Genomic DNA, 25296 nt, shown 5'->3' on the forward strand with positions numbered 1-25296 from the left:
ATTTTGAAGAAAATATATGAGAGTGCTACCTCCTTTATTAGACTAGACAAAGACTAGCAAATTTAAAATCGAGAAAGGAGTTCGACAAGGAGACACAATATCTCCGAAGCTGTTTACTGCTGCCCTTGAGGAAGCTTTCAGAAGATTAGATTGGTCGCAGAAAGGAGTCAATGTAAATGGAGATTACCTAAACCATTTACGATTTGCAGATGACATTGTGGTCATAAGCCACGATCCTAAAGAATTAGAGGAAAATCTTAATCAGTTACGCACATTTAGTAAGGATTTTGGACTAAAGATGAATATGGCTAAAACAAAAGTAATGATGAACAAGTATGCCACAGAAAGGGAAATAATGATTGAAGGAGCAGTAATTGAAAAGGTGGAGTCATATACTTATCTGGGACAAGTTATTAGCTGTAATAATGATAAATGGCTGGAAGTCAAGAGTAGAAAAAATTTTGGATGGATTGCATGCAGGAAATATAGTCACATACTGAAGAGCAATATCCCAGTTTGTCTGAAACATAAAATAATGAACCAATGTATACTGCCCACCATGACTTATGTAAGTGAAATTTGGGCACTCACCAAAAGAATGGAAGAGAAGCTGAGAACTACACAGCGAAGAATGGAATGAATTATATTGGGAATCAGACTGTTAGATAAGAAGAAAAAACACATGGATTAGGCAGAAAACTTAAGTAAAGGACATTCTTATCAAAACTAAAGAACTAAAATGGTATTGGGCAGGACACATAGCTCAAAGACATAATGACAGATGGACTAAGAAAATAACAGAATGGTATCCAAGGAGCTGGAAGAAAACCTGGAAGACAAAGGCGGAGATGGATAGATGAAATTCATGAGTTTGTGGGTAGTAAATGGATGGCCAGTGCTCAAAATAGAAGGAAGTGGAAAGTTGCTGGAGAGGCCTTCATCCTGCAGTGGATTGAAAATGGCTGATGATGATGACCCTCGAAATGTAAGGGATATTGGATCTCGCCACGATGTTCATCATAACCTCAAAAGTCATCAATCATACTGCATGATGGAAGAGATAGGGAAGGGTTGACCGGAACTTAGCTCTAGAGACTAAACATGGGTTCCACCACTTCAAGCCTCCAATAAGCAAAGTGGTGGTATTGCACCGGTTGATGAGAGTCATCTACCACCTAGTACTGCCTGGTAACATAGAGGGGCAGCATTCCTCCATGTGGTGTAGGCGCTACACCTCGACCCCTGCTTACGTTGGTTCACACCTGGGTGGTCATCCACCATGTACTTGTGCATGGAGGTTATACCCAGGATTACTAACAGTCCCGCCATCGTGAAGGTGCAGGCAGAGGATTTGGCTGTCATAGACCGTCCGGACTTTGCCGAAATTTTGTCCACTTGACTTGAGTGTCACCCGAATATGTTTCATCAGCGTTTTAGACTCCCAGGTAGCAAGTACAGCTTGTCTGGCATATCTGAGAGAATGTCTGTGACAACCTCAAGGTCCATATATGTTTAAGTGTCCAGAATTAAGTCCTTTATCTCATTTTTAGATGTTTTTTCCTTGTAGTGTGTGCATTGTCATCCATTTTCATTTTGCATGAGTTAATCTTCATCAGAGATTTCTGGTTTTAATAGTGTAGGTGCTGTAGTTGATCAACTCAGCTTATTTGCTGGTTTTGAGATGTTATAAAAACACTGTCCTTCCCTTTCGCACTGTTGGTTCTTGTTGCTGTTTCTAAGGAGATGCGATGTCAGCACTTAAATCCCCTACTTTCTTCGAATTATGTCTATTTTTTCATAATATACAGTGAATAACTTTAAAATTTGTATTAGACTATATTTCTCTTTCTCTAAATTTAGTATCATAGTTTATGAATAAGAAATTGAGGTAAATCTTTAAGAATGTAAAAGAGACAATCACTCAATAGGCACTTGTTTTTCATTCTTGTTTCTTACTGATAGTTTCTTACAGTTCATGACATTGTTATTTCACTGAATTCATAGGAAGACTTAGATTTCTTTATCCCTTGAAGTCTTTCATTTCTGTTTTTGGTAAGCTCAGACCTATCAGAAAGAGACTATTTTTGCAGGTGTTTTTCAACTGGAACCTTTGACTAAATATCAGTGTATTTTTTAAATTGTTGAATTGATGTATCATCCTTAAGCATGACTGAAAAATAGATTTAGAAGTAAAAAGAAAGTGATAAAAATGTATTGAAGGTGAGGTATCAGTCTACATTTGTAAAAAAAGTATCTTGTTCATACAACTATGTAATCAATTATTAAAAAGCAATTTTTAATTTAAAGCATTTAATATATCTATGAAATTTTACTTAACAGACATATTGGGAAAATCATCAAACATATCAGTATGTCATTTTTTTCTAAAAACGTCATTTGCCATAAGTCAGATAACTGCCTGATGAATTGTGCAGGTCTAGCGATCATCATTATTTTATTTTTTTTTATGCTTCTACTTTTAACAATAAAAGTTAGCTAAATGTAACAAAACAATATCATTGAAGTTGATGTGTTAAAAATTTTCATAATATGAAGGATTGTACACTATGAAACTGGTTATCAAATTGTATTTTTCATATTATTTTTTGATTTTGTGTAAGAATAAAAGTGGTTCTTTTCAATACTTAATATAATTGAATTTGAGAAATTCTTTCTTTATTCAATAGTTTACATAAAACCCCTTATGAAAAATCTGTTCAGCTGAACCCTACAAAAGAAGATGAATATCTTATGTATCCTTATCCATTTGGTTTGGATCCTGTAAGTAATATGACATATTGCTTATTTAATTAAAATCTTATGTGAATTATCTCATACACAGGAAAAATTACAAAAGTATACAAAATTACAAAGAGAGGAGACAGGCCTAACATCAGCAAGTTTTATCTTTCGAGCATTATTGCCAGAATTAACTCTCCAGCTGATAAGTGTGCCGCTGTGGAAGTTGAGGGCTGTGGAGATTTGGAAGGGGTTTTTTCCAACACATCACAAAATTTACAAACCAGCGCAATGCTTGAACCTATTAAACCGCCTGTTCCTTGCCACGAACTTGGCTTGGGGTTTGCCTTACTTATTCTTAATAACTTGATAAATACTTCTTGCTTTTGCTTGAATAACCATTGGACTCGGGGGCACTTGCTTCTGAATCTGATTTTCCATCCATATTATTAATAGCTTTTCCATCTTCGATATAGCACCGAATGCTGTTTTGTGATCTCTGTTGATCTTAAATGCATTGATCCTTTAACATGTTCTTTAATACGCGCACTGTCCTTTAAAACAGTATTCACTGTTGATTCACTGCAGCGAGACCTAATTCTGTGCAATAGATGCAGTAGCGCTGCATTCCTATGTGCCTGCCAGTAAGCAAAATAAAATTTGCCACCATAAATGTTGAATACTGGCAAGCGTTAACCAATCGGAAAACAATATCGAAAAAATTTCGGTGTCCCCTTGAACTGCCACCCATAAGCGACGCTTACTTCACATGCCCACTTGTGGTGGCCCTGAATAGATGACAAATTTGTCCTGCTTCATAATTCTTAATTGTCATCTTCATTTTCACTTCTAAATCATTTTTGTTTTGTTTCCTAGCACTGTCAGCACTTGCACTTTCCATTGTTCCCTTTCCCTTCACCATTGAATTAAGTAAATAGGAATGAAGAGAAGATTCTGAAAATTTATTTATGTTTTTTATATGATTGAAGATTTCAGTGAAGGAAAACTCATTTCACCATAATACCATAATGTAAAAACCACAGAATTCCAGTTATTGGGCTTATTGCAAATGCAGTAAGATTTGAGTGCACTACACGTTTATAATTTATTGCGCTAACAGAAAAGCCCAATAAATCGGAAAGTGCAAATTGTGTTATGGTAGTGAACTCCAGAAATGTGTTTTAGAAAAATATCACAAAGGCATTCAAAATTGATTCTTATAATGGAACATATCATAATGATGAAAGTGTAGTGCAATTTCCATTATAAAAATGACCTTTAGAGAGATAAATAGCTTAGCTATATAGCGAGATCTTGGAACGAATTACCAAAAAAAAAAAAACAAACAAAAAAAAAAAAAAAACACAAACAATGTGTTATTGGGTTCACATTACGATATTTTCACGATACCACCATTTATTCCTACGGAATGCAAAATACGTTTCCACGATTTTTTTTTTTTTTTTTTTTTTTTTTAAGTTTACACCGGCCAGCAAAAACTTACATAAAGTCGAATTTCCGTAAGTCAAGTATTATGTAAGCCGGGGAGTGGGTGTACTAAAGAGAAAATCAAATAACTTTTACTAGTAATTGAAATAATGAACTGGTTTTGACAAGAATATGAGCATTAGACGTTCTAGTTTTATGTACCTAACTGACTATTGCATTTTCCTGTTTCTGGAATAATGAGAAATCCTCAAGAGAAAGCAAAAGTTGTGAGATATGTACATGAATGATAAATGTGGCTTGATAATTAAAGCTCAAAGATGTTTTCAATATGAAATGAACAAACCAGCACCCTAATGGCACTTAATACAATGGTGAGCAGTTCAATTTGATGGTACAAGGTATCATGAAGAGGAAATCTGCTGGAAAGACAAAAGAATGAAAAGTATTAGGAAGTATTTAACAACAGCCCTGTGAAGTCAATCGGGAGAGCATCACTTCAATTGAATATCTAAAATCTATGTTAGTATTAGTATTAGTAACGGCTGCATGGTGCAAGAAAGCCTATGGCTTATGCTGCACCAGCCAAAAAAAAAAAATAAATAAATAAAAATAAAAATCCAAACAAAACAATGATAAAAAATAAAATAAAATAAATAACTAAATAATAATAATTAATAAAAAAAAAAAAAAAAGGGGGAAATTAAACCTATCATCCTATGCACTTCCCTTACCCGAAAGTACTATCCAGATGACCTTTGAATTTCCCCAAACTGTCGGCCTCTACCACCCATGAAGGCAACCTATTCCAGTAATTTATAACTCGCTGGCTAAAATAAAACTTCCTGCAGTCCAATCTAAACATATGTTCATCATATCCTTCATGCAGAACTAAGGTTTAAATGTTATAAAATGCATACAGTTCAACTTTTATAAGAGGGTTGTGAAATGAGAGTAAATGCTTTTTAAGAATTAATTACACATAGATGCAAATGGAAACCTCTTACCAAACCAATTTTTAGTGATAAGGCTACATTTCACTTATCTGGCAGAGTTAATTGGCACAATTGTAAAGAAAATCCACATGAGCCATATGAACAGGAAAGAGATTCAAGCCGACCAGGCTAGCCGGGTGGGTGAAGTGCCTGCCTGGCAACCCAAAGGTCGCAGATTCGAATCCCGCCTCGGGGCTTGGATCAAAGTACTGCAAAAACCTTGGGAGGTGCATTATGGCCACAGAAGCCGATGCGCCAAGAACTAACAAAAAAAAAAAAAAAAAAAAAAGAGATTCAACTAAAGTTAACTTATGGCGTGCCACATTGATTTCCCCTTATGTGGAACCTAGTTATTTATTTCAGAATTGCAGGAAAATCCTGGCCTGTTATTACAAACTCTTTCTTTCAACAAGATGGAGAATCCCTTCACTTCGCTTGCAATGTTAAAGTGTTCTTAAATTAAACTTTCCCTGAATGTTGAATTGGTCAAGGAGGACCTACAAATTGGCCAGCCCATTCACCTGACCTAACACCTACAGATTTTTATCAATGGGGTTTTCTGAAAAGTAAAATCTAAACTAGCAAACCAAGGTACATTGAAAAACTTAAGCATTATATATATATTGTCAATGTGGCATCTCTTCCTACAGATGTGGCGCCTCCGTAGCCAGGTGGGCAGGAGCAGCAGTGCGTTGCACACGCTTCTTGATTAGATCGGGGTTCGAGCCCGTGCCCACCAAATACGGAGGATGTGGAAAGGTCAGGGAATGACCACTGCATATCCCTAGAGCAATATGGCCTTAGTTGCTAATGCTCCTAAAAAACCAAACAACACCTCCTACAGATGTATTGGAAAATGCTTCATTCAATATTTTATTTCAAATGCAAAGAATAAACTTGCCAGTTTGGCAACTACTTATGTCTGCATAGTTATCTGCATGAATACACAATAACAAATTTTGGCAAAACCTTATTTTTGAAATAAATAAGTACAAATCTTCCTTATTCTTTGTTGATGTCTGTCAAAAAAAAAACTTTTTTTTTTTCAACAGTCAACAATAAAGAATTTATCTGAAGGGAGCATTCACCACTAGCCATCAAATTTACTTTACATCTGCCTGTTTGTTGGTTGCTTAGGTCTTGTCATGTTTTGGTTCCCCCTGCCTGTGATTTTCCATAGGAGGAAAAAATTCTGTATTTGGCAGTTTTCCTCCTTATAAAGAGTGATTCCAAAAACTTTATTTAGCCAAAGTTGAGGAGTAAATTCATATGAACACAGGTCTGCAAATGCTTTCTTGTTGAGTTACAGCCATGTTGCTCTTCCTGGTGGTGGCACTATCAACAGTCCTGTTCAACTGAATTTCATTTCATCTTGTTATAAATTTCCAAAGATATTAATTATGTAACTGCTGAAATTGTGGACATGTATTTAATGTGTGGTTATACAAAGAATATCAGTGTGGAAGCCAGATGTTTCTACCATGAAGAATTCAGAGCTCAGTAGACTCAAATGTTTTCCTAACAAAAAACACTTGAGCCTACTGATCTGCAGTTGGTTTATGCATCAGTATGTTGATTTTCACTTAATTTGTTGGTTCTTTTTACAGGTGTGTGTGTGTGTGTGTGTGTGTGTGTGTGTGTGTGTGTGTGTGTGTGTGAGAGAGTGTGAGTGTGAGTTTAGCAAGGTGGTATTGTTAATTTTTATAATCAACATCTGTGGGCAGAGGAAGATCATGGGATTGGTCACTCTCACTATCAGTTTTTGGGTTAGTATCATTACTTACTATATGATTGGACATCATGTACTGCTATTTATACTCAGTGACAACATTTACAAAGATTTTTTGAAGAAGAATCTGCTTGTATTGCTCAAAGATATATGATTACTAACACAAGCATGCATGTGGTTCATGTATGATGAATCTTTTCCCTGCATTTCATGATTACTGCTCATGAGCTCGACACCTGTTATCCTGGCCATTAGATAGGTTCAAGTAGGTGAACTATGTTGCCTTTATGCTTATCAGATTTGAATCCCATGGATTTTTATATGCATGGACACCTAAAAGCTCTAGTCTGTTGAATACTGGTTAACAACAAATCTTTGATCACATTATGACTGGCTGCCACACAATTGAGAACAGTTCTGATAATTTTGAGTGTGCTCGTCAGTCAATGTGAAGACATTGATTGTTGTATATTTGCTCAGTGAGGCCAGTTTGAACATCTGCAGTAATGCAGTATTTGCTGAATGCCTTGAATACCTTTACAATGGCACCTTTTTAATAGCAACATGGCTAGAACTCAGAAAGAAAAGGCATTTTCAGACGTACATTCATTAACTTTTTCATTGTTTTGGTGAATAGAATATACTTCCCAACTTTGGCCACACTTTTCAGAATAATTCTGTGTAAGTTGCATATTATACAAGGTTATTACAAAGTAGCTTAAGAACTTTAAACATTTCTAAGCACCATAATTTTAGAGACTGAAGGGAAAAAAATACATCAAATTAAAGAGGAATTCCTAAAGTTTTGATAGTTACAGCTATAGATTTTTAGCATGGGCACCATCAGTTATTCAACAAGCATTGTAAATCAAGCTCCTCCCTCACATTTATCTGATGATATGGGTCAAAGTAATGCTTGCACACATATCAAGAATTCTTGTGTATTGCCTCGACAGTCAACGTTGGCAAGATGTACTGGGGGAAGATAAAACTAGGGAAACAAACTTAAATAAATTCAAGGGCTGTGTCAAGTTAGCAAACTGTAGAAGAATACTTAGTCTTAATTGTGTCTACAGTAATATCAGGAGTGTTGTCAGTAAAGTGGGTGAATTTTAACACCTGGTTAGAACAACTGCTGTCATAATAAGGCTAACAGAAATGTGGTTTCATCCGAAAATTGGGGATGAAGAGTTCTACTATGGTATGTATAATATATTTAGGAAAGATAGGGAAGATAGAAGATGGTGTGGTTATGCTTCTTGTCAAAAGCAGCCTGAGGACAAACAAAGAGGTTTGCTGAATCAGAAGTTATGCCTGCCAGCATAGAATCTGTGTGGGTGGTGTGAGTCAGTTTGATGCAAAGGTACAATGAGAGTGGGAGTAATATACAGACCAGAGGATTGTGAAGAGTATGGATGAGGGTCTCTACATGCAGATGGAATGGGCCAGCAAGTATGAATGTCTTATTATTAGTTTCAACTTGGCACATTGGAAACTAAGGCCATAAACACCAAATAACCAACCTTATTATGGGTGACTTCAACCTGCCATTAATTGATTGGAATAAGTGGGAGGGGAAACTCATCATGAGGAACAATTTTTAAACTAAATGATTATTATTTATACAAGGATGTTAAAGAAAATACTAGGGGTAAGAATATTCTAGACCTCATCATTACTCATGAATCAGATGACATAGGGCCTGCAGTACAGGAACCAGTGGCATGTAGTGATCATGCAGTTGTTAGTTGGAAGATGAAGAAATATGTTACAAATTGTTAAAAGTAAAATGATGGTTTCTAATTTCAGAAGAGGGAACTGTGAAAGTTTAAGGTGCTATGTGGCATCAATTAATTGGATGTATTGCAGAGGGAGGGCAAATACATTAGAATTATGGAATACCTTTAAAACAGTAATCATAGAAGCCATGAACACATATAGCACAGGGTAGATGCTCAGAACAGTGAATATGCTGTTTGTTATTGTTTGTTTGTTATTTAGGAGCATTAGCAACTAAGGCCATATTGCTCCGGGAATATGCAATGGTCATTCCCTGACCTTTCCGCATCCTCTGTATTTGGTAGGCATGGCCCCGAACCCCGGTCTAATCAAGAAGCGTGTGCTATGCACTGCTGCTCCTGCCCACCTGGCTACGGAGGCGCCAACAGTGAATATGGAATTGGCCAATCTGATAGAGGAGAAAAAGATAGCACAAGAAAGTTAGTGATGAAAAATACTGAAGCCTGCAACAGCTACAAGTGCATCTGTAATAGTATTGCAGATAAGATTAAAGAGGCCAGAGCTTACCATGAGAAAGCATTGGTTAAAAGTGCAAAGAATACAAGGAGTTTTTCACATATGTCAATACAAAGAGGAAGAAAATGAATCAGATTGGACCCTTGCATACAGAGTGTAGGAAAAGTCTTAGATGACCCAGCTGATGTTTCTAATGAATTTAATGCGTACCTTGCATCAGATCTTTATGGACAATAAATCCTTCATTCTGAGAAGAGACTTTACAAGTGATGCTAAGATATATGAAATTAATGATTTTGAAATTACAGATATCTATTTATTGGAAAAATTTTTGAGGCTAAAGGCAAGTATTATCAAATTCTCAAAATCAGTGGGTATATGCTGATTCCAAAAGCCTTTAGGCTCCTGGAGGTGGCAGCATATACCCACTGATTTTGAGGGAGGTGGCCAGAGTGTAATGAACCATTGTGGCTAATTATGAGGGCATCAGTGGATTTGGGAGAGATTCCTTTGGATTGGAGAAGTGCCAATGTATTGCCAATACATAATGACATTTCTAAGAGGGAAGTCAGTAATTACAGGCTGGTTAATCTGACTTTGGTGGTAGGAAAAATCTTGTAGGCAATGATTAAGAGTTCAGTCCAGGGACATTTAGATTCTTGAAGAACTCACATTGGTTTTATTAAGAGATAATCATGTTTAACTAACCTAGTAAGCTGTTTTGATATAGTTGCTCATGAGCTGAATGAGGGAACAATTTTGGCAGGGTATTTGACTCAGTCCATCATGAGAGGTTACTGTATAGCCTGAACATGTTGGAATTACTGGAAAGATTCTAAAATGGATTACAGGATGGCTGCAGGGCAGAAAGCAGAAGGTTTTGATTAATGGATATTCTTCAGATTGGTGTAGCATCAGAATTGAGGGTCCCCCAAGTATCTGTTCTTGGACCACTATTGTTTCTGATTTTCATAAATGACATCAACGAAGGGTTAGAGAGCATTATGTCGATTTGCAGACTACGTAAAATTGGTGCCTCCGTAGCCAGGTGGGCAGGAGCAGCAGTGCATAGCACACGCTTCTTGATTAGACCGGGGTTCAAGCCCGTTACCACCAGATACGGAGGATGCGGAAAGGTCAGGGAATGACCATTGCATATCCCTGGAGCAATATGGCCTTAGTTGCTAATGCTCCTAAAAAAAAAAAAAAAAACCAAATAACGTAAAAATTGGGACCATCGTTAATGATTAGTGCCAAGCAGCACTCCTTCAAGAGGACTTAACCAGTATTCAGAAGTGGTCAGAAAGGTGGCAGCTGTGTTTTAATTCAGCAAAATGCAGAGTCTTACACTTGGGGAATAGCAATCCCAAAATAACTTATAAAAAACTTGCTGGGGTTGAATTAAAAACAGAGGAAGAAAGGGATCTGGGACTTATAAGGGCAGATACAAAATTCACTCAGCAGTATAAACAGGTGATCAGGAAAGCCCATGATTATCCTATCAATGATTTATCGAACATTATCCTGTAGAGATAGGGAAGTCATAATTCCACTGTATAAGGGCAGTTGTAAGACTGCATTTGGAATACTGTGTCCAAGTAGTAGTAGTAGTAGTGGCATGTGATGTAAGAAAGCAAGTGTATGAGCTTATGCAGCCTCAGCCAAAAAAAAAAAAAAAAAATCACACCATTCCCTCCAAATGCCTGTCCAGTTCCTCCTTAAATTTATTCAACCTATCAACTTCCACAACGACAGATGGAAGTTTGTTCCAGCAATTAACCACCCGCTGGCTAAAGGCAAATTTCCACACATCTATTCTACATCTGTCCTTTCTTAATTTGAATTTATGTCCCCTTAGGTTCGTAATCTGAACAAGTGGAAGGATCCCATCAGAATTCAGCGTGCTCAACCCATTAAAGGCCTTATACACCTCAATCAGATCACCGTGCAGGTGCCTAGTCTCCAGGAGACTAGGCACCTGTGCCCAGAGTATGGGCACAGTATTCCAAATCTTAGAAAGATTTTAGACCTTAAGATCTACCTGTAGTGAAGGAGATAACCGATTCTCAGCAACTTCAATGTGCCCTCAATAAATTTTAGACCTTAAGATCTACCTGTAGTGAAGGAGATAACCGATTCTCAGCAACTTCAATGTGCCCTCAATAAATTCTCTCTGTGGCTATCTCTGAATGGCTTGTCTGCTAAACCCCTCAGTGTAAAATATAATCTTTCTCATCCTGCAGATTCCAGGTGCCACTATAGCTATAGCAGCTTATGCATCAACACACACACAATACCTGCAGATCCCCACAACTAATAAATATGGAGTACACTATTAACTCTGGTCATTGAAAGGTGTGACCAAGTCAACGACTTGGGGGATTCTCTTCTCTAACAGTGCTAAATTTGATGCCCATGTCCTTAAAACATTCTAAACATTCTAGCTAGCAAAACATTCAAAACACTGGGATTTATCAAAAACTACTGATATGCTGTTATTTAAAACCATTGTTCTGCCAATCCTTGAATTCATCTCACTCATCTGTAATCCTCACACCAAGAGTTTAATTAACAAAATTGAAGCAGGCAAAAAAATTTTGTCCGATACCTTATGTTCTATAACCTTCTATTTTATCACTCAGTATACTATCAATCGCTTTGTGATTACTTTCATCTGAAGCCTCTGAGAACTAGAAGAGTTATTTGCTGACATCACCCTTCTAGCCAAAGTAATCACTGGAACTTATGAAACAGCTGATATTCTCAGTAAAATGACCTTCTATTTCGTAGACAAGTCAGATGAAACATCTTATGATGTTTCACCTAGACTCAGCCACCATAGACTTTATGAAGTTCGGTCCACTAAACAGAATCGGCAAATGACTCTCTCATTGACTTTTTTTGACACTTTCCAATCACTGATGAACTCCATCCACAAGTATGCCTGTTCTCTTGAACTGCAAAGTGACTAGCTCATTTAAGTAATGTAGTTTATTTTATTATTTTAAATTTATTTATTTATTAATTATTTGTTTTGCCGGTAACTTAACTTAATGCATACTTTTGTACATATGATTCTAATGTTTGTACCTATGTCAATGGTATATTTTACTGTTGGATTTCTTATTATTATCAGCTCTGCTCATTGTTCTGCTCTCAGATACACTGTTAATGGTTATCTGTTGTGTATCTTGTTATTAATAAAAAAAAACAAAATAAAACGCATCCACCCCACAACAACAACAGATGAAGCCCGCTCCAATAATCAATCACCGAAGGCATACCTCCGCACATCCATCCCCCCAACCCGAATTCATGCCCCTTTGTGCATGCAGTCCCAGCAAGTGGAAGAATACCACCAACATTCAGCTCACTCAAATCCATTCAAGGCCTTAAACACCTCAGTCAGATCTCCTTATGCCTTATGCAATATTTTATAGGTCTACAGAAATTGAAATATTAACACAGAAATTGAAAAAAAAAAAAAAAAAAAAAAATCTTAAGCATGTTAGTCCAATCATGGGGAACATTCTGCTTCCTCTAAAAAAATATTAATTAAATTTTGATTTTATGCCCATTTAGAAACAAAAACCACTTATCCACCATGGTGCAGCTAAGTTGCTAATATCTTTTTAAAATGCTTTGCATGCATCTCCCAATAGGCAAATCTGCTGTGCATTTAAAAGTCTGAGACACCATCAAGATAGCTGTTTTGAAGCTTACTGGCTTCTCATCAGCCAGCAGCTAGCCTCTATTTCAGCATACCTTTGATAATAGAGGTCACCTGTTAGCTGATAAGCCATGTGCTTTGAAAGAGCTAACCTGGTAGTACCTCATATTTTTAAATGCATAATGAATTCACCTATTGGGTGATGTTACACAATTTAAAAAGATGTTAGCATATTAGGCTGAACCATGGATAATGATTTTTGTCTCTCAGTGGAGATTGATCCAGTTCAATTATGCACTTAAAATCTCTGAAAATTAAGCGAGTTAAATAAAGCCTTTTTTACATATACAATTGTATAACTCTTTGGTAGTGCTTTGTATTGGATATATGAGCCACTCAGAAGCCAAATTGATCAAATCCATGAAATAAAACGTAAAGAAAATTGATGAAGTTATAAATATTGTTTTTTAAAATTTAGCTTGAAATATTATATAGTGTATTATTTAAGATCTAGGTTTTATATTACAAGATATAAAATACATAAAAATAAATATATCAAAAAAATTTGTTCATGTTTTTACAAATATTCTATAAACTTATGGAGTTAATCGATTTGGCAACTGAAAATGTGGAAATTGCAAAAAAAATAAATAATGACAAAAGTCATGTTATTTATTATGGAACTTTCAACAGAAAATCGATATAGGAACTATTTTATTATTATTGTTGTTTTTATTATTATTATTATTATCAACAAAATAATATCTTCAATGTCAGATGCATCCAATGTACCATCACCTTGATTTGTCTTTAAATTTTTGTAATAGTCATGTTTAATGGGAGGAATGTATTTCAATAGGTCCATCATGCCTTTTCTTTTGTTACAGATCTACCAGAAGGATATAAGATGGTCTACCTGCTTGGGATTTTATAATATTTATTAAATCAAACTCTATATATTTGTTAAACTTGCATTTGAATTGTATAATTTGTGGTTTCGACCTTTCTAATTTAATCCATTGCATATTGAGCCAGTTGACTGATAATCCTGTAATTGTTTTCTTTCTATTAGTGATGGAATCTTCTAATTGTTTTGTGGAATGAAAGTCCTGATGAGTCATCTCAACCATATCAAATGGTTTTTTCTTCTTGCATGTTCTGATGATTTTGTACCAATCAGCAGGAAAAAAATGTTTTGATTCTTCTTCACATGTGATTGTCGCCTAGGGTTATGAGCTCTTTTATAGCAACTGGTATAAGTTGGAAACAAATTTGTTTTATGACATGTGAGGCATCAATTTTATTGCCTGGAACATGGTGTTCCAGTTTTTTTAGATGCAGAGGAAGCAATATTTGTAATGTGCTTGTGCCAAGAGAGATTAGAAGTCAGGGTAATCCCCAAAAGAGATACATAATTTTGCCTAGAAACCGGAGTGTCACTAAAGATAAGCATAGGAGCAGAAGAATCCTTTTTGCAAGATATAAGACAAGACTGAGTTTTAGAAGGGTTGAAATCAACTAAGTTGTCTTTGCCCCACTGGAGAATTACCTGAAGATCGGCATTTAAGGAATTCGTAGCAGATTTTCGAAAAGTTTGAAGCTGATTGAGCAGGAAGAGGTTTCTCAAAATGGAAAGTGAAATGCAATGTGCTATCATCATCGGCAAAACTATGGATAGGATTTCCAGTCAATGGAAGAAGGTCATTAATATACAAGAGGAAAAGAGTGGGGGAAAGAACTGAACCTTGGGGGACACCGGCATTAGTGAAGAAGATAAAGACAGAGAGCCATCTACCATCACCCTCAGTGAGCAGTCAGAGAGAAAACTGGATAACCAATTACTAAAAACATTTGGCAAACCATAAGATGGAAGCTTCTTTAGAAGACCTTTATGCCAAACACGATCGAATGCATTTGAGATGTCAAGAGCAACTACTTGTGTTTCACCGAACCTTTCCATTGAATTAGTCCATAAATGGGTAACATAAGCCAGAATATCACCAGTGGATCGACACTGACGGAATCAATACTGGCGATCGTTGAACAGACGGAAGGTTTCTAGGTAGTTTAAGAGTTGGCAGTTAATTGATTTCTCCATTACTTTAGAAAGAGTAGAAGTAATTGCAATAGGATGATAATTGGATGGGAGGGATTTGTCACCCTTTTTAGGAACTGGTTGGATATGAGCAAATTTCCAAGCAGAAGGAAAAACGCCTTTGGAATAAGAAAGTGAAAAAAGGCAGCAAAGAATAGGAGTAAGTTCAGGAGCACAGGTTTTGAGAACAAGTGGAGAAATACCATCGGGACCCGGAGCTTTCTTAGCATCAAGATTTGTCAAAATCCTTCTGACATGCTTTTGACGGAAGACTACAGGAGGCATTGAATGGTGCATGTTGGGAATGGTGGGAGGCGTTTTACCAAGATCATTAATACATGTGTCGGAAGAAAAATGGGATGCTAGCAGGTCAGCTTTATCCTTGGCTGAAGTGACAACAGAACCATCTGGTTTGGACAGAGGTGGGAGTAGAGATGGGCAAAAGTTTCGGCCAATAGCTTTGGCAAGAGACCAGAATGCTCAGCTACCATTAGGGCAAGAAGCAAGTTTTCTATTCTTAGCCTGTTCAAACTCTAGTTTGGACTGATTGATAACTGCTTTATAATTGTTGTGAGCTTTGGTATAGGCAGAAAATGAAACTGGAGAATTAGAAACAAGCTAATTACGATATGCAACAATCTTCTCTTGAACAGCCTTAGCACATTTATTGGAAAACCAAGGTTAGATACAGGACGAGATTTTAAAGTGGAGTGTGGAATAAAGGATTCCATTCCTGCAAGAATAATTTCACTGAAACGATCTGAGCAAACGTTGACATCAGAAGTTTTGAAACAGTAATCCGACCAAAGAAAAGAAGTCTCACAGGTCATCCCATTTTGCATTCTTGTAATGCCAAACACGAGGTTGGGAATAGCCATGAGATAAAGGTTCCATTGGAGAAGAGACAATCACCAAGTTGTGATCTGAAGTGCCTAAAGGACCTCTCACTTCGATCGTTTACTTAGAAGGGTTGTTTGTGAGAAAAAGATCAAGCGTATTGGCTGTATGATTAGGATTGTCCGGTATTCGTGTAGGTAAATGAACAATCTGTGCAAGGTCATTAGTAATTGCAAAAGCCTCAGCATCTCGACCTGCTGGGTCGATGTGACTAGAAAACGGAAGCCAGCTGGAGTTGTGAACATTAAAATCACCAAGGAAAATTACCTCACTGTTAGGAAAGTTGGACTGGAGAAAGTCAAGTTGCAAAGAGAGGAACTCAAAGAGCTCCAAGTGATTAGTGGAGTTGGGAGAACGGTAGAGTCAACAGATGAATTTGACACAATGAGGTAGAAGGATTTTATGCCAGAAAAGATCAAAGAGAGGAGATTCCAAATTGCCAAGTCTCTGATAGGGAATATCAGAACGGACATATGCACAAGTACCACCTTTGAGGCGAAAGGAATCATACAGCGAATAATTTGGGCATCTGAGATGAGCAGTAGTTGAATCAACCGATAACTGAGATTCTGTCAGAAAAAGTACATGGGGTTTGGCAGACTGCAAGTGGAAATGAACATCATTGAGATTAGAATTGAGACCACATATATTTGTGAAATGAATTAGGAAGTGCTTGGGAGGTTTAGATCTTTTCGCAGATAAGCTTGCAGGGGGAAGTTCGATTGTATTTTGTTTAACTTGACTCTCCAAGTTGTAAAATGCCGTCGTGGCTTGTTCTCTTTGATCAGAAGTATAGTTTTGATTACATTTCCAAGCACAATGACATGGTTTATCTTGAAATTCTTTTGCAGGAATTAAACGTCCATTCCTATTTTTGTACTGTATACTTTGTAGTCTTTTACAGTTCTGAATATTTTGAGCCCATTTGTCAGGATTCCTGCTCCGTTTCCATCCAGTGTTTGAACATTTTGTTTCAGTAGCTGGGTTATGGGCAATATTTTCCTTGTTTGAATCTGAATAAATACGAAAACGTTTCCTTGAATCGGGGTTTCTGAGTATTGGAGGATTACTATCTGATTCATTACTCTTCATGTCACAATAATAATTACTTTCCATCTTTATTTTACATCCATAAATTTTGTTTCTTTTATAAATCAATGTACTTTTATAATTAATATGGTGTTTCTTGTTTAACACTTCACAACATCAATTATGGGCAATGTTGACACCAAACTGGAGTTAATCTAAATGGCTTCTGAAATATATTAACTGTTATTCAGAAGCATACATGGTTCACAGCCAACCGGGCTAGCCAGGTGGGTAAAGTGCCTGCCTGGCAACCAAAAAGTCGCAGGTTCGAATCCCACCTCAGGCTTGGATCAGAGTAAAATGCAAAAACTTTGGTAGGTGCATTATGTCCACAGAAGCCGATGTGCTAACAAAAAAAAAACATGGTTGGCATGTGCTCTGGTACTAAAATTGAGAAAATTACAGAAAGTGGAGTTGATCAATTTGGCCTGTGAGTAGCTCATATGTTATGAAATTAACCAGCTCTTTTCTTATTTTTGATAAATATAAGATGTTGATGGTATGCCCCTGATTCATTTTTAGAATGACTGTCATATCTTTTTAGGTCTGGCAAATATCAAGCAACAAAATTATGTTCATGAATTCTTATAAGATGAAGGTATCAGTAATCCTGGGTGTTACACAAATGGTATTTGGTGTTATTCTCAGTTTGTGGAACCATAGGTTAGTTAATTTTATTTATTTATTGCATGAATAGTATTTCTAAAATAATCTGGATGATATTAATGAAAAGAAAACATTTTATTTTCTTAGTACTAATTTGATTTTTACAGTTTCTTAATGCTCTGTTGGGCAACCAAGTCAAGATGAAAACAAATGCGAATACAAATACAGGAATCCCTCGATTAGCGCGATATTTTGGCTTGGCTTAAAGAAACTGAAGCTGGTAATGCTATGAATGTAAATACACTGCTAAAGTATGCATAACATTATAGAAACACATCGCTTGTTTTCTTAGTGAGTGCGTGGCTCTATTCACAGAAGGGAGTTACTGTTTATTTCGCGTCGCATCATACCTTCTCCATCGAGAAGCGTTATAGAGAAATAAAAAAAAAAACGAACGCAAGATACAGTGTGGGAAGCTAGTTTGTTTTCCTACCATAAGAAAATAAAAAGAAACTGATTATTTCAAATGTGTATTATTACAATTGAAATATTTTCTAACATTATGCACTCTGAAGACAACACCGGCCGCACTTCATTTTCTTAATTTTCATCTTCATTTTATTTACATGAAGATCAGTTGCTTTCAGTTGTTCTTGCGTTGCATGTTAATGTGCAGCAGACTCCCGTGTATCTCCCGCCATTAATTACTGTGCATACTAATTAATTACATTAATTTCTATTAATTTTTTTATATATTACATAATTATTAACTATGGATAAAAGGAAACATGTATCTGATAGTGCCTCTGGTAAAAAGAAAAGAAAAATGATAATGTTGGATGAAAAAATTTGAAGACATTAAAAGATTTGAAGATGGTGATAGCAAAATACAAATTTCTCGTCATCTTTGAATGCCTGAATTAACGGTTCGGATGATTTTAAGTAAAGCTTGCATATAAGGAAAAAGTGCATATAAGGAAAAAGATAAGCTTGCTTCATCGTCAGCATGCACACAAACCACAAGAAATAGTGTTACGATGATCGAGATGAATATCTTTTAGCCATTTGGATAAAATCAAAAAAGAATTCCAATCTGCACAATGACAATAAAAATAAAAGCCTTGAGTATTTTTGCAATGTTAAAGGAAAAGTCAACAATAGAAAACTTGGGTAGAGCGGTAACTGAAGAAAATGTTCAAGCAAGTTCTTCAAAAGAAAAAGTGATTGAAGCGGAAACGGAAGAAAATTTCACTGCCAGTAAAGGCTGGTTTGAACATTTTAAGAAAAGAACAGGAATGCATAATGTTGCATGACTGGAGAAGCGGCAAGTGCAGATAAAGATGCAGCCATGGAATATCCCGAAATTTTAAAGAAAATTGTTGATGACGCCGGCTACGCAGATCAACAAATATTTAATGTTGCTGAAACGGGCCTTTTTTTTGGAAACGAATGCAAAAAAAACCTTTCTAGCAAAAAAAGAAAAGGCTCAACCAATCTATAAAGTTTCCAAAGGTAGAATAACACTTTTATTGGGAGGCAATGCAGAAGGCGATTTGAAATTAAAACCCATGGTTATCTATAGAAATGAAACTCCCAGATCTTTTGGTAAAGCTTTTAATAAAGCAAGCCTACCTGTTGTTTGGTGCTCTAATAGAAAAGCTTTATTTGAAGAGTGGCTCACTAGCTATTTTTGTCCGAAAGTTAAGGCCTACTGTGAAGAAAATAATCTTGCATTCAAAATTTTATTAATTTTTAGATAATGCCCGGGCCACCCACCAGCACTTTCTGATTTGTGTGAAAATTATTTTTTTTACCTCCAAATACGACAAGTCTTTTACAACCTATGGATCAAGGCATAATCGCTACTTTTAAGGCCTGTTATTTATGCAGAACATTTGCCCAAGCAATTGAAGAAACAACTGGAGATGGTGCAGTTTCTTTAGTTGAATTTTGGAGAAATTACAACATCAGGAAAGCAATAGACAATATTTGAAGTAACATCCAGCAATATGAGAGCAGTTTGGAAGCATATTTTGCCACATTGGACAAATGATTTCTGTAGTTTCACTCATGTCAACACTGTTATTGATGAAATAGCAAATATCGGAAGAGATCTAGGCTTTGATGAAATCGACAACAGTGATGTTCGCGAATTCCTGGAATCACATTCAGAACAATTAAGTGATTCTGACCTTAATATTGATGAACAATGAGCATATGTTGAGGCGGAAATTTGTGGAAAACTTCAAGAAAAGAAGTTGACATTAAAAGAACTTGAAGGAATATTTCACGCAGCTGAAAATTTGAAACAACTAACCATGGATGCAGACCCAGATATTGAGTGCAGTATGCAAATTTGCAGGAACATTGAAAAAGATGTGTATCCATACAAGTGAATTTATGATGAAAGGAAGAAAGAAAAGTCTGTGCAAACCAGCCTTTTGAAATATTTTACAAAGAAATAAAGTGAGTTATATTTTTTAATTTCAATAAACTTTTGATTACTGTACTGCAAATATTTATAATTATCCTTTGCTTTTATACTGCTGTACATTAAATTGCCATAAAAAATGTATTTTTAAAAATATTGATTGCTATATTGTAGGTCTTGGAATGAATTAGGCTATTTTGTATTGATTATTAACTTTGATTAGTGGAAATGATGCACTATGCGATTTCGCATAGTGCATCATTTCCGCTAATCAAAGTTAATAATGCACTATGCGATTTCGCATAGTGCACCATTTCCACGGAACCAATTAATCATACTAATTGAGGGATTCCTATATTTAAAAGCATTTATGTACAAAGGGTGTTTTTTGTTTGTTTTTTTTACAAATTTTCAAAATTCCATGAAGAAACTTTGCTAGCCTAAGCTTGCACATGTTCAGTAAACTTGCTCATTGAAGGGAGTTAACTAGAATAAAATCACACCAGATTATGCTCAGATGTTCTTATTATCTTATTTCAGTTGGCATTAGTTGTGGACAGGTGCACCTCTATTCCGAAGTTTGCTGAGTTTTATTTTTAGTTGTTGATTTCTTATGGTAAGAGATGTTGCAGCCTGTTCTATGGTTTTTCAATATTTTGTGGGGGGGGGGATTGGATAGGTAACTAATTTTCATTTGATATTTAAATTTTCAAAGCTTTTAAAATTTTTATAGAATTTAGAAGTGATCCTACTCTTTTTTTTTTTTTTTTTTTTCTCTCTCTAGTTTAATATTATTTGACTTTATAATAGTCTCAAAGTGTATTCTGCAATGTAACCTCATAGTTATCAGTTTACTATATATAATATACTGTTCTAGCAGAGCCTAATCTATCTAAAACAAGCTTATTATATTATAAACTTTTTAAAGAGTCCTAATGTAGCCCGATCAATATAAAATAAAATAATATAAAATAAAGCTTGCACTTGCATACTAACCTTAATTGGCTTTTGACCTGATCAAATGCTGTGCTTAGCCTATGAAAATTATTAAAAATAACAAATATAAAAATCACAAAATAAGCAAATAAGAAATAATAAAAAAATAATAAGAAATTGTATCTTTATTCATTTACATGAACATTGATCCCCACTTATCAAGTGCTTTGAAAGGATCACCATTCAAACAAAATGAACAAAATATGTAATGCATATACATTTCTGTTCTAATCCAGTGAATATGTTCCAAACACAAAAAAAATATTTGTGTGTAAAAAGCACACGTGTTCTTTATGGTCACATTTATCTTTTTTAATAAAGTATAAACATTATAAAACAAAAAACAAGTGGTAGAACAATCCCCTCATTTTTTCTCTCTCTCTCTCTCTCTCTCTCTCTCTCTCTCTCTCTCTCTCTCTCTCTCTCTCTCTCTCTCTCTCTCTCTCTCTCTCTCTCTCTCTCTCTCTCTCACACATACAAGTAATTCACGTTCTTGAATCACTAACTGTTTTCCTCCTTAGTATAAACTTCATGTAATGTAAGTTATAAATAAGTTTATTTTGCAAAGACTCAGATACTAGAGCCTTCTTTTTCTTAAAGAAAGAACTGATTTTTGGTTGTTTTATTTGTTATTGTTTATTCATATCTTCAGTCCAGATGGGTACAAGTTTTCCATTCTTTCCATAGAATTACTTCTTGTTCTATTTACTTTGGTGGCACTCATGGAACTAACGTTATATGTAGCACTTCTAAATACAGCTGCTGTTTTCTTTTTTTTTTTTCTTTTTTTGATAAGCAGATTTTGCTGAAATTGGTGGCATGGATAAATTTTGTGCAATATCTACTGGCTTGAAACCTGTGAATAGTATTCAACTTTTTCTCCAAATCATTTTTTTATTATTATTTTATTTGCCTTTTTCTTTTCTAACACAAAATTATCAGTTGCTGTTTAGATGTCATAATTACGAAGAGTACAGGTTTTACACTCATATATAAACTTCACTAAAATTTAAATTAATTTCATTAATAATAGTAATAAGTATATAAAAACATCTGAAGATATTTTTAGATTTTTTAAAATTATTCTTAAAAATAATTGCAAGTAACATTTAAGGTTCCAGCGAAATTTATAAGAACATTTGAGAAATTCTCAAATAATACACAAAGCAAACTGATGTAACAGCAGTATAACCCAGTGTGAGCTCTCATGGACTATGGTACACATGTAATAGACAAGTGGTGATGAATTAATGAAATGACAAACAGTGAGGACTTCCAGTATTTTATAAAAATTATTCAGTGGTTGTTAATGTGTATGCATATTCATTTGTAAACATTTACAAATGAAGAATATATGCTAACATACATTTGTATATAGCTATTGCCGTGGAAATGGTAAAGTTACTGTAGCAGAATATGAGCAATGACATTGTGGAAAGTTATTCTATGAAAAATTGTTATAGCTAAATAGATTTAAAATTAAGCTTTATTTAAAATTTTTTTTTTTTTAAATAAAGCTTAACTTCTATATTGACAAATAATTTCCAATAAATATATTGCCAATTAATGTCAATGAGAAATTATGGAAGTGAAGTTTAAAATTTTGTAATTAATGATATTGAAATTCACATGATTATTTAATGAAAAAACTTTTTCACCTACAAGCAAGTAAGGTTCCTGGGGTTCTTCTTTATACTCCGGCACAACGACCAGGTAGAAGGAGTTTACAATAAATTATCAATACAAGCATTAATCGTATTTAGCAATCACAGGCTTGAACCCCAGTTCGCTCAGAGCGCATGCTACTGCACTCTCACTCCTGACCGCCTGGCTACATCAAGCATATACCCTATAATTTTAAGAGAGGTGGCAAGTGAGTGCATTGAACCATTGAGGCTAATTATGAAAGCATCACTGGTTTCAATAGAGATTCTGATGGATTGGAAATGTGTCTATGTATCTCCAATACATAAGGGTGGTTCTAAGAGTGTAGTGGGAAATTACCAACTGGTCAATCTAACTCTAGTAGTAGGGAAAATCATGGAGGCAATGATCAAGGGTGGAATTCAGGATCATTTAGATAAATGGAATTCTGAAGGATATGCAGCATTGTTTTGTAAAGGGAAAATCATGTTTAACAAATCTGGTTATCTATTTTGACAGGGTCACTCATGAGCTGGATTAAGGGAATAATTTTGACATTGTTTATTTAGATTTCAGCAAAGCATTTGACTCAGTCCCACATGAGCGGTTACTTTATAAGCTGAAACAGGTTGAAATCATAGGAAAATCCTTAGATGGATTTTCTTAAATGACATCAATAAAGGGATAGAGGGCATGATGCTTAAATTTGCAGGTGATGTAAAGATTAGTAGGGTGGTTAATGATCACTACCAAGCAGAGCTTCTCTAAGTGACCTAGAAAGACTTCAGGGATGGTCAGAAAAGTGGCAGCTTTGCTTTAATCCAGCAAAGTGCAAGGTCTTACACCTAGGGAATAGTAACCCCAAAATGACTTGTACACTTGGTGGAGTTGAACTAAAGTCAGTAGTGGAAGAAAGGAACTTGAATTACGATACAGTTAGACATGAAGTTCCCTGAGCATTGTAGACAGGTTGCAAGGAAGGCTTATGGTGTCCTATCAATGATTTATCGAACATTTGCTAGTAGAGATAAGGACGTCGTAATCCCATTAAACAAGGCTATTGTTATACCACACTTGGAATACTGTGTTCAAGTATGGAGTCCACACCTAAAAAAAAAGACATTGAACTTCTTGAAAGGGTACAAAGATGGGTAACTAGTGAGATCGGCAAAAGGGTGTCCATGAGAAACAACTTTGAATATGTGGGTTGCACAGCTTGGAAACTAGGCACCTTAGAGGAGACTTGAATTTTCATGGTTATAAATGATTCTAGAACTAGGGACCATAAATTCATGTTATGGGGGTTGAAGTTTAGACTGGATTTCAGGAAGTTTTTTTTTTTTTCAGCCAGTGAGTTATAAATTTCTGGAATAAGTTACCATGTAGGTAACTTATTCCAGAAGATGGTAGAGGCCATTAGTTTGAGGAAATTCAAAGGTCAGCTGTTATTGTTGTTATTTTTTTTTTTTTTTTTTTTTTTTTAGGAGCATTAGCAACTAAGGCCATATTGCTGCGGGGATATGCGGTGGTCATTCCCTGACCTTTCCACATCCTCCGTATTTGGTGGTCATGGACTCTAATCCCAGTCTAATCAAGAAGCGTGTGCTAAGCACTGCTGCTCCTGCCCACCTGGCAAAGGTCAGCTGGATTGTTACCTATGGGAGGAGGGAAACACATAGGTTGTTTATTTCCTTTTCATTTTTTATTTATTCATTTAATTTTTTTATTAATATTATTAAATGAACTTACTCTTCTTTTTTTTTGGCTGGTGCAGCATAAGCCTTAGGCTTCCTTGCAACATATGGCTGTTACTTGCAACATATGGCTGTTACTAATACTAATTGGATTCTTTTTATAGCTAATTAACTTTAGAATTCCTTTAAACATAAGACTATTTTTTCAGATTGTGTTGAATGTTTATATGATTTTCATTTAAGCTTTAATTTTACGTAAGTAGTAAAAACTCATTTATCCATTAATACTGTAAATATAATTTGATTCTGAAGGATAAATGCATGAAAATCTGTATTTTTGCCATACAAAAATCTTTTTAAATGGCTTTAAATTTTTTTTCTCACCAAAACAAAAGGTGAATACTAACCTCTTTTTCTTGGAGTTTTAACATTAAAGGAACATATCTTTTGTGCTCTAACAAGCATAGGAAAGAGCATCATTGGGTTTTAATTCTTCAGGCATTTGCAAGCAGCCTTAGATTGAATGGGCTTTTCTTTCTTCACTTACAAACTTCAATAATAAATGCTTCTGTTTAATCATTTTTGGAAGATTCTCAACTCAAAATAAATGCCCACTACTGCAGTATACTTAAATTTCATGCAATCTATCACAATTTAGCCATGATAAACTTTCAGTTTTTTCTAAGCAAAATTTATTTTGAGATCATACATGTTGTGACTAATTTGGCTGGTGCAGCATAAGCCATAGGCTTTCTTGCACCATACGGCCGTTACTAATACTAATATTACAACAATCCAAATCATTCACAATAAAAATATTATCAAGATAATTCAGATGCAATTACCTCCTTTTTTTTTTTAAACAAATTAAGATTAAGTACATTCAAAATTTAACAAATTTTAAATGTACTTAACTATAACAATCTTTCATGTAGATTAACATTCCACAATACTAGCAATGATTATCATGTAGAATTCCTCATTGAAATATGTTTCGGAATGTACACGG

The 25296-nt window shown here is 35.2% G+C and overlaps 1 protein-coding gene across 3 annotated transcripts in view; it reads left to right on the top strand.

Annotated features, from left to right (window-relative positions):
* Vha100-1 (V-type ATPase subunit a family protein Vha100-1) overlaps window positions 1-25296 on the top strand; it is a 207513-nt gene that overhangs the window by 130390 nt on the left and 51827 nt on the right. For all 3 annotated transcript variants that reach the window (XM_090375739.1, XM_090375724.1, XM_090375730.1), the window contains exons 13-14: window positions 2688-2781; window positions 17461-17579. In XM_090375739.1, the coding sequence (XP_090231865.1) occupies window positions 2688-2781; window positions 17461-17579 (213 nt within the window). The remainder of the gene's footprint in view (window positions 1-2687; window positions 2782-17460; window positions 17580-25296) is intronic.

The sequence above is a fragment of the Mastigoproctus giganteus genome, chromosome 1 (genome assembly GCF_048544385.1).
Source record: "Mastigoproctus giganteus isolate SK-2022 chromosome 1, ASM4854438v1, whole genome shotgun sequence".
Lineage (NCBI taxonomy): Eukaryota > Metazoa > Arthropoda > Arachnida > Uropygi > Thelyphonidae > Mastigoproctus > Mastigoproctus giganteus.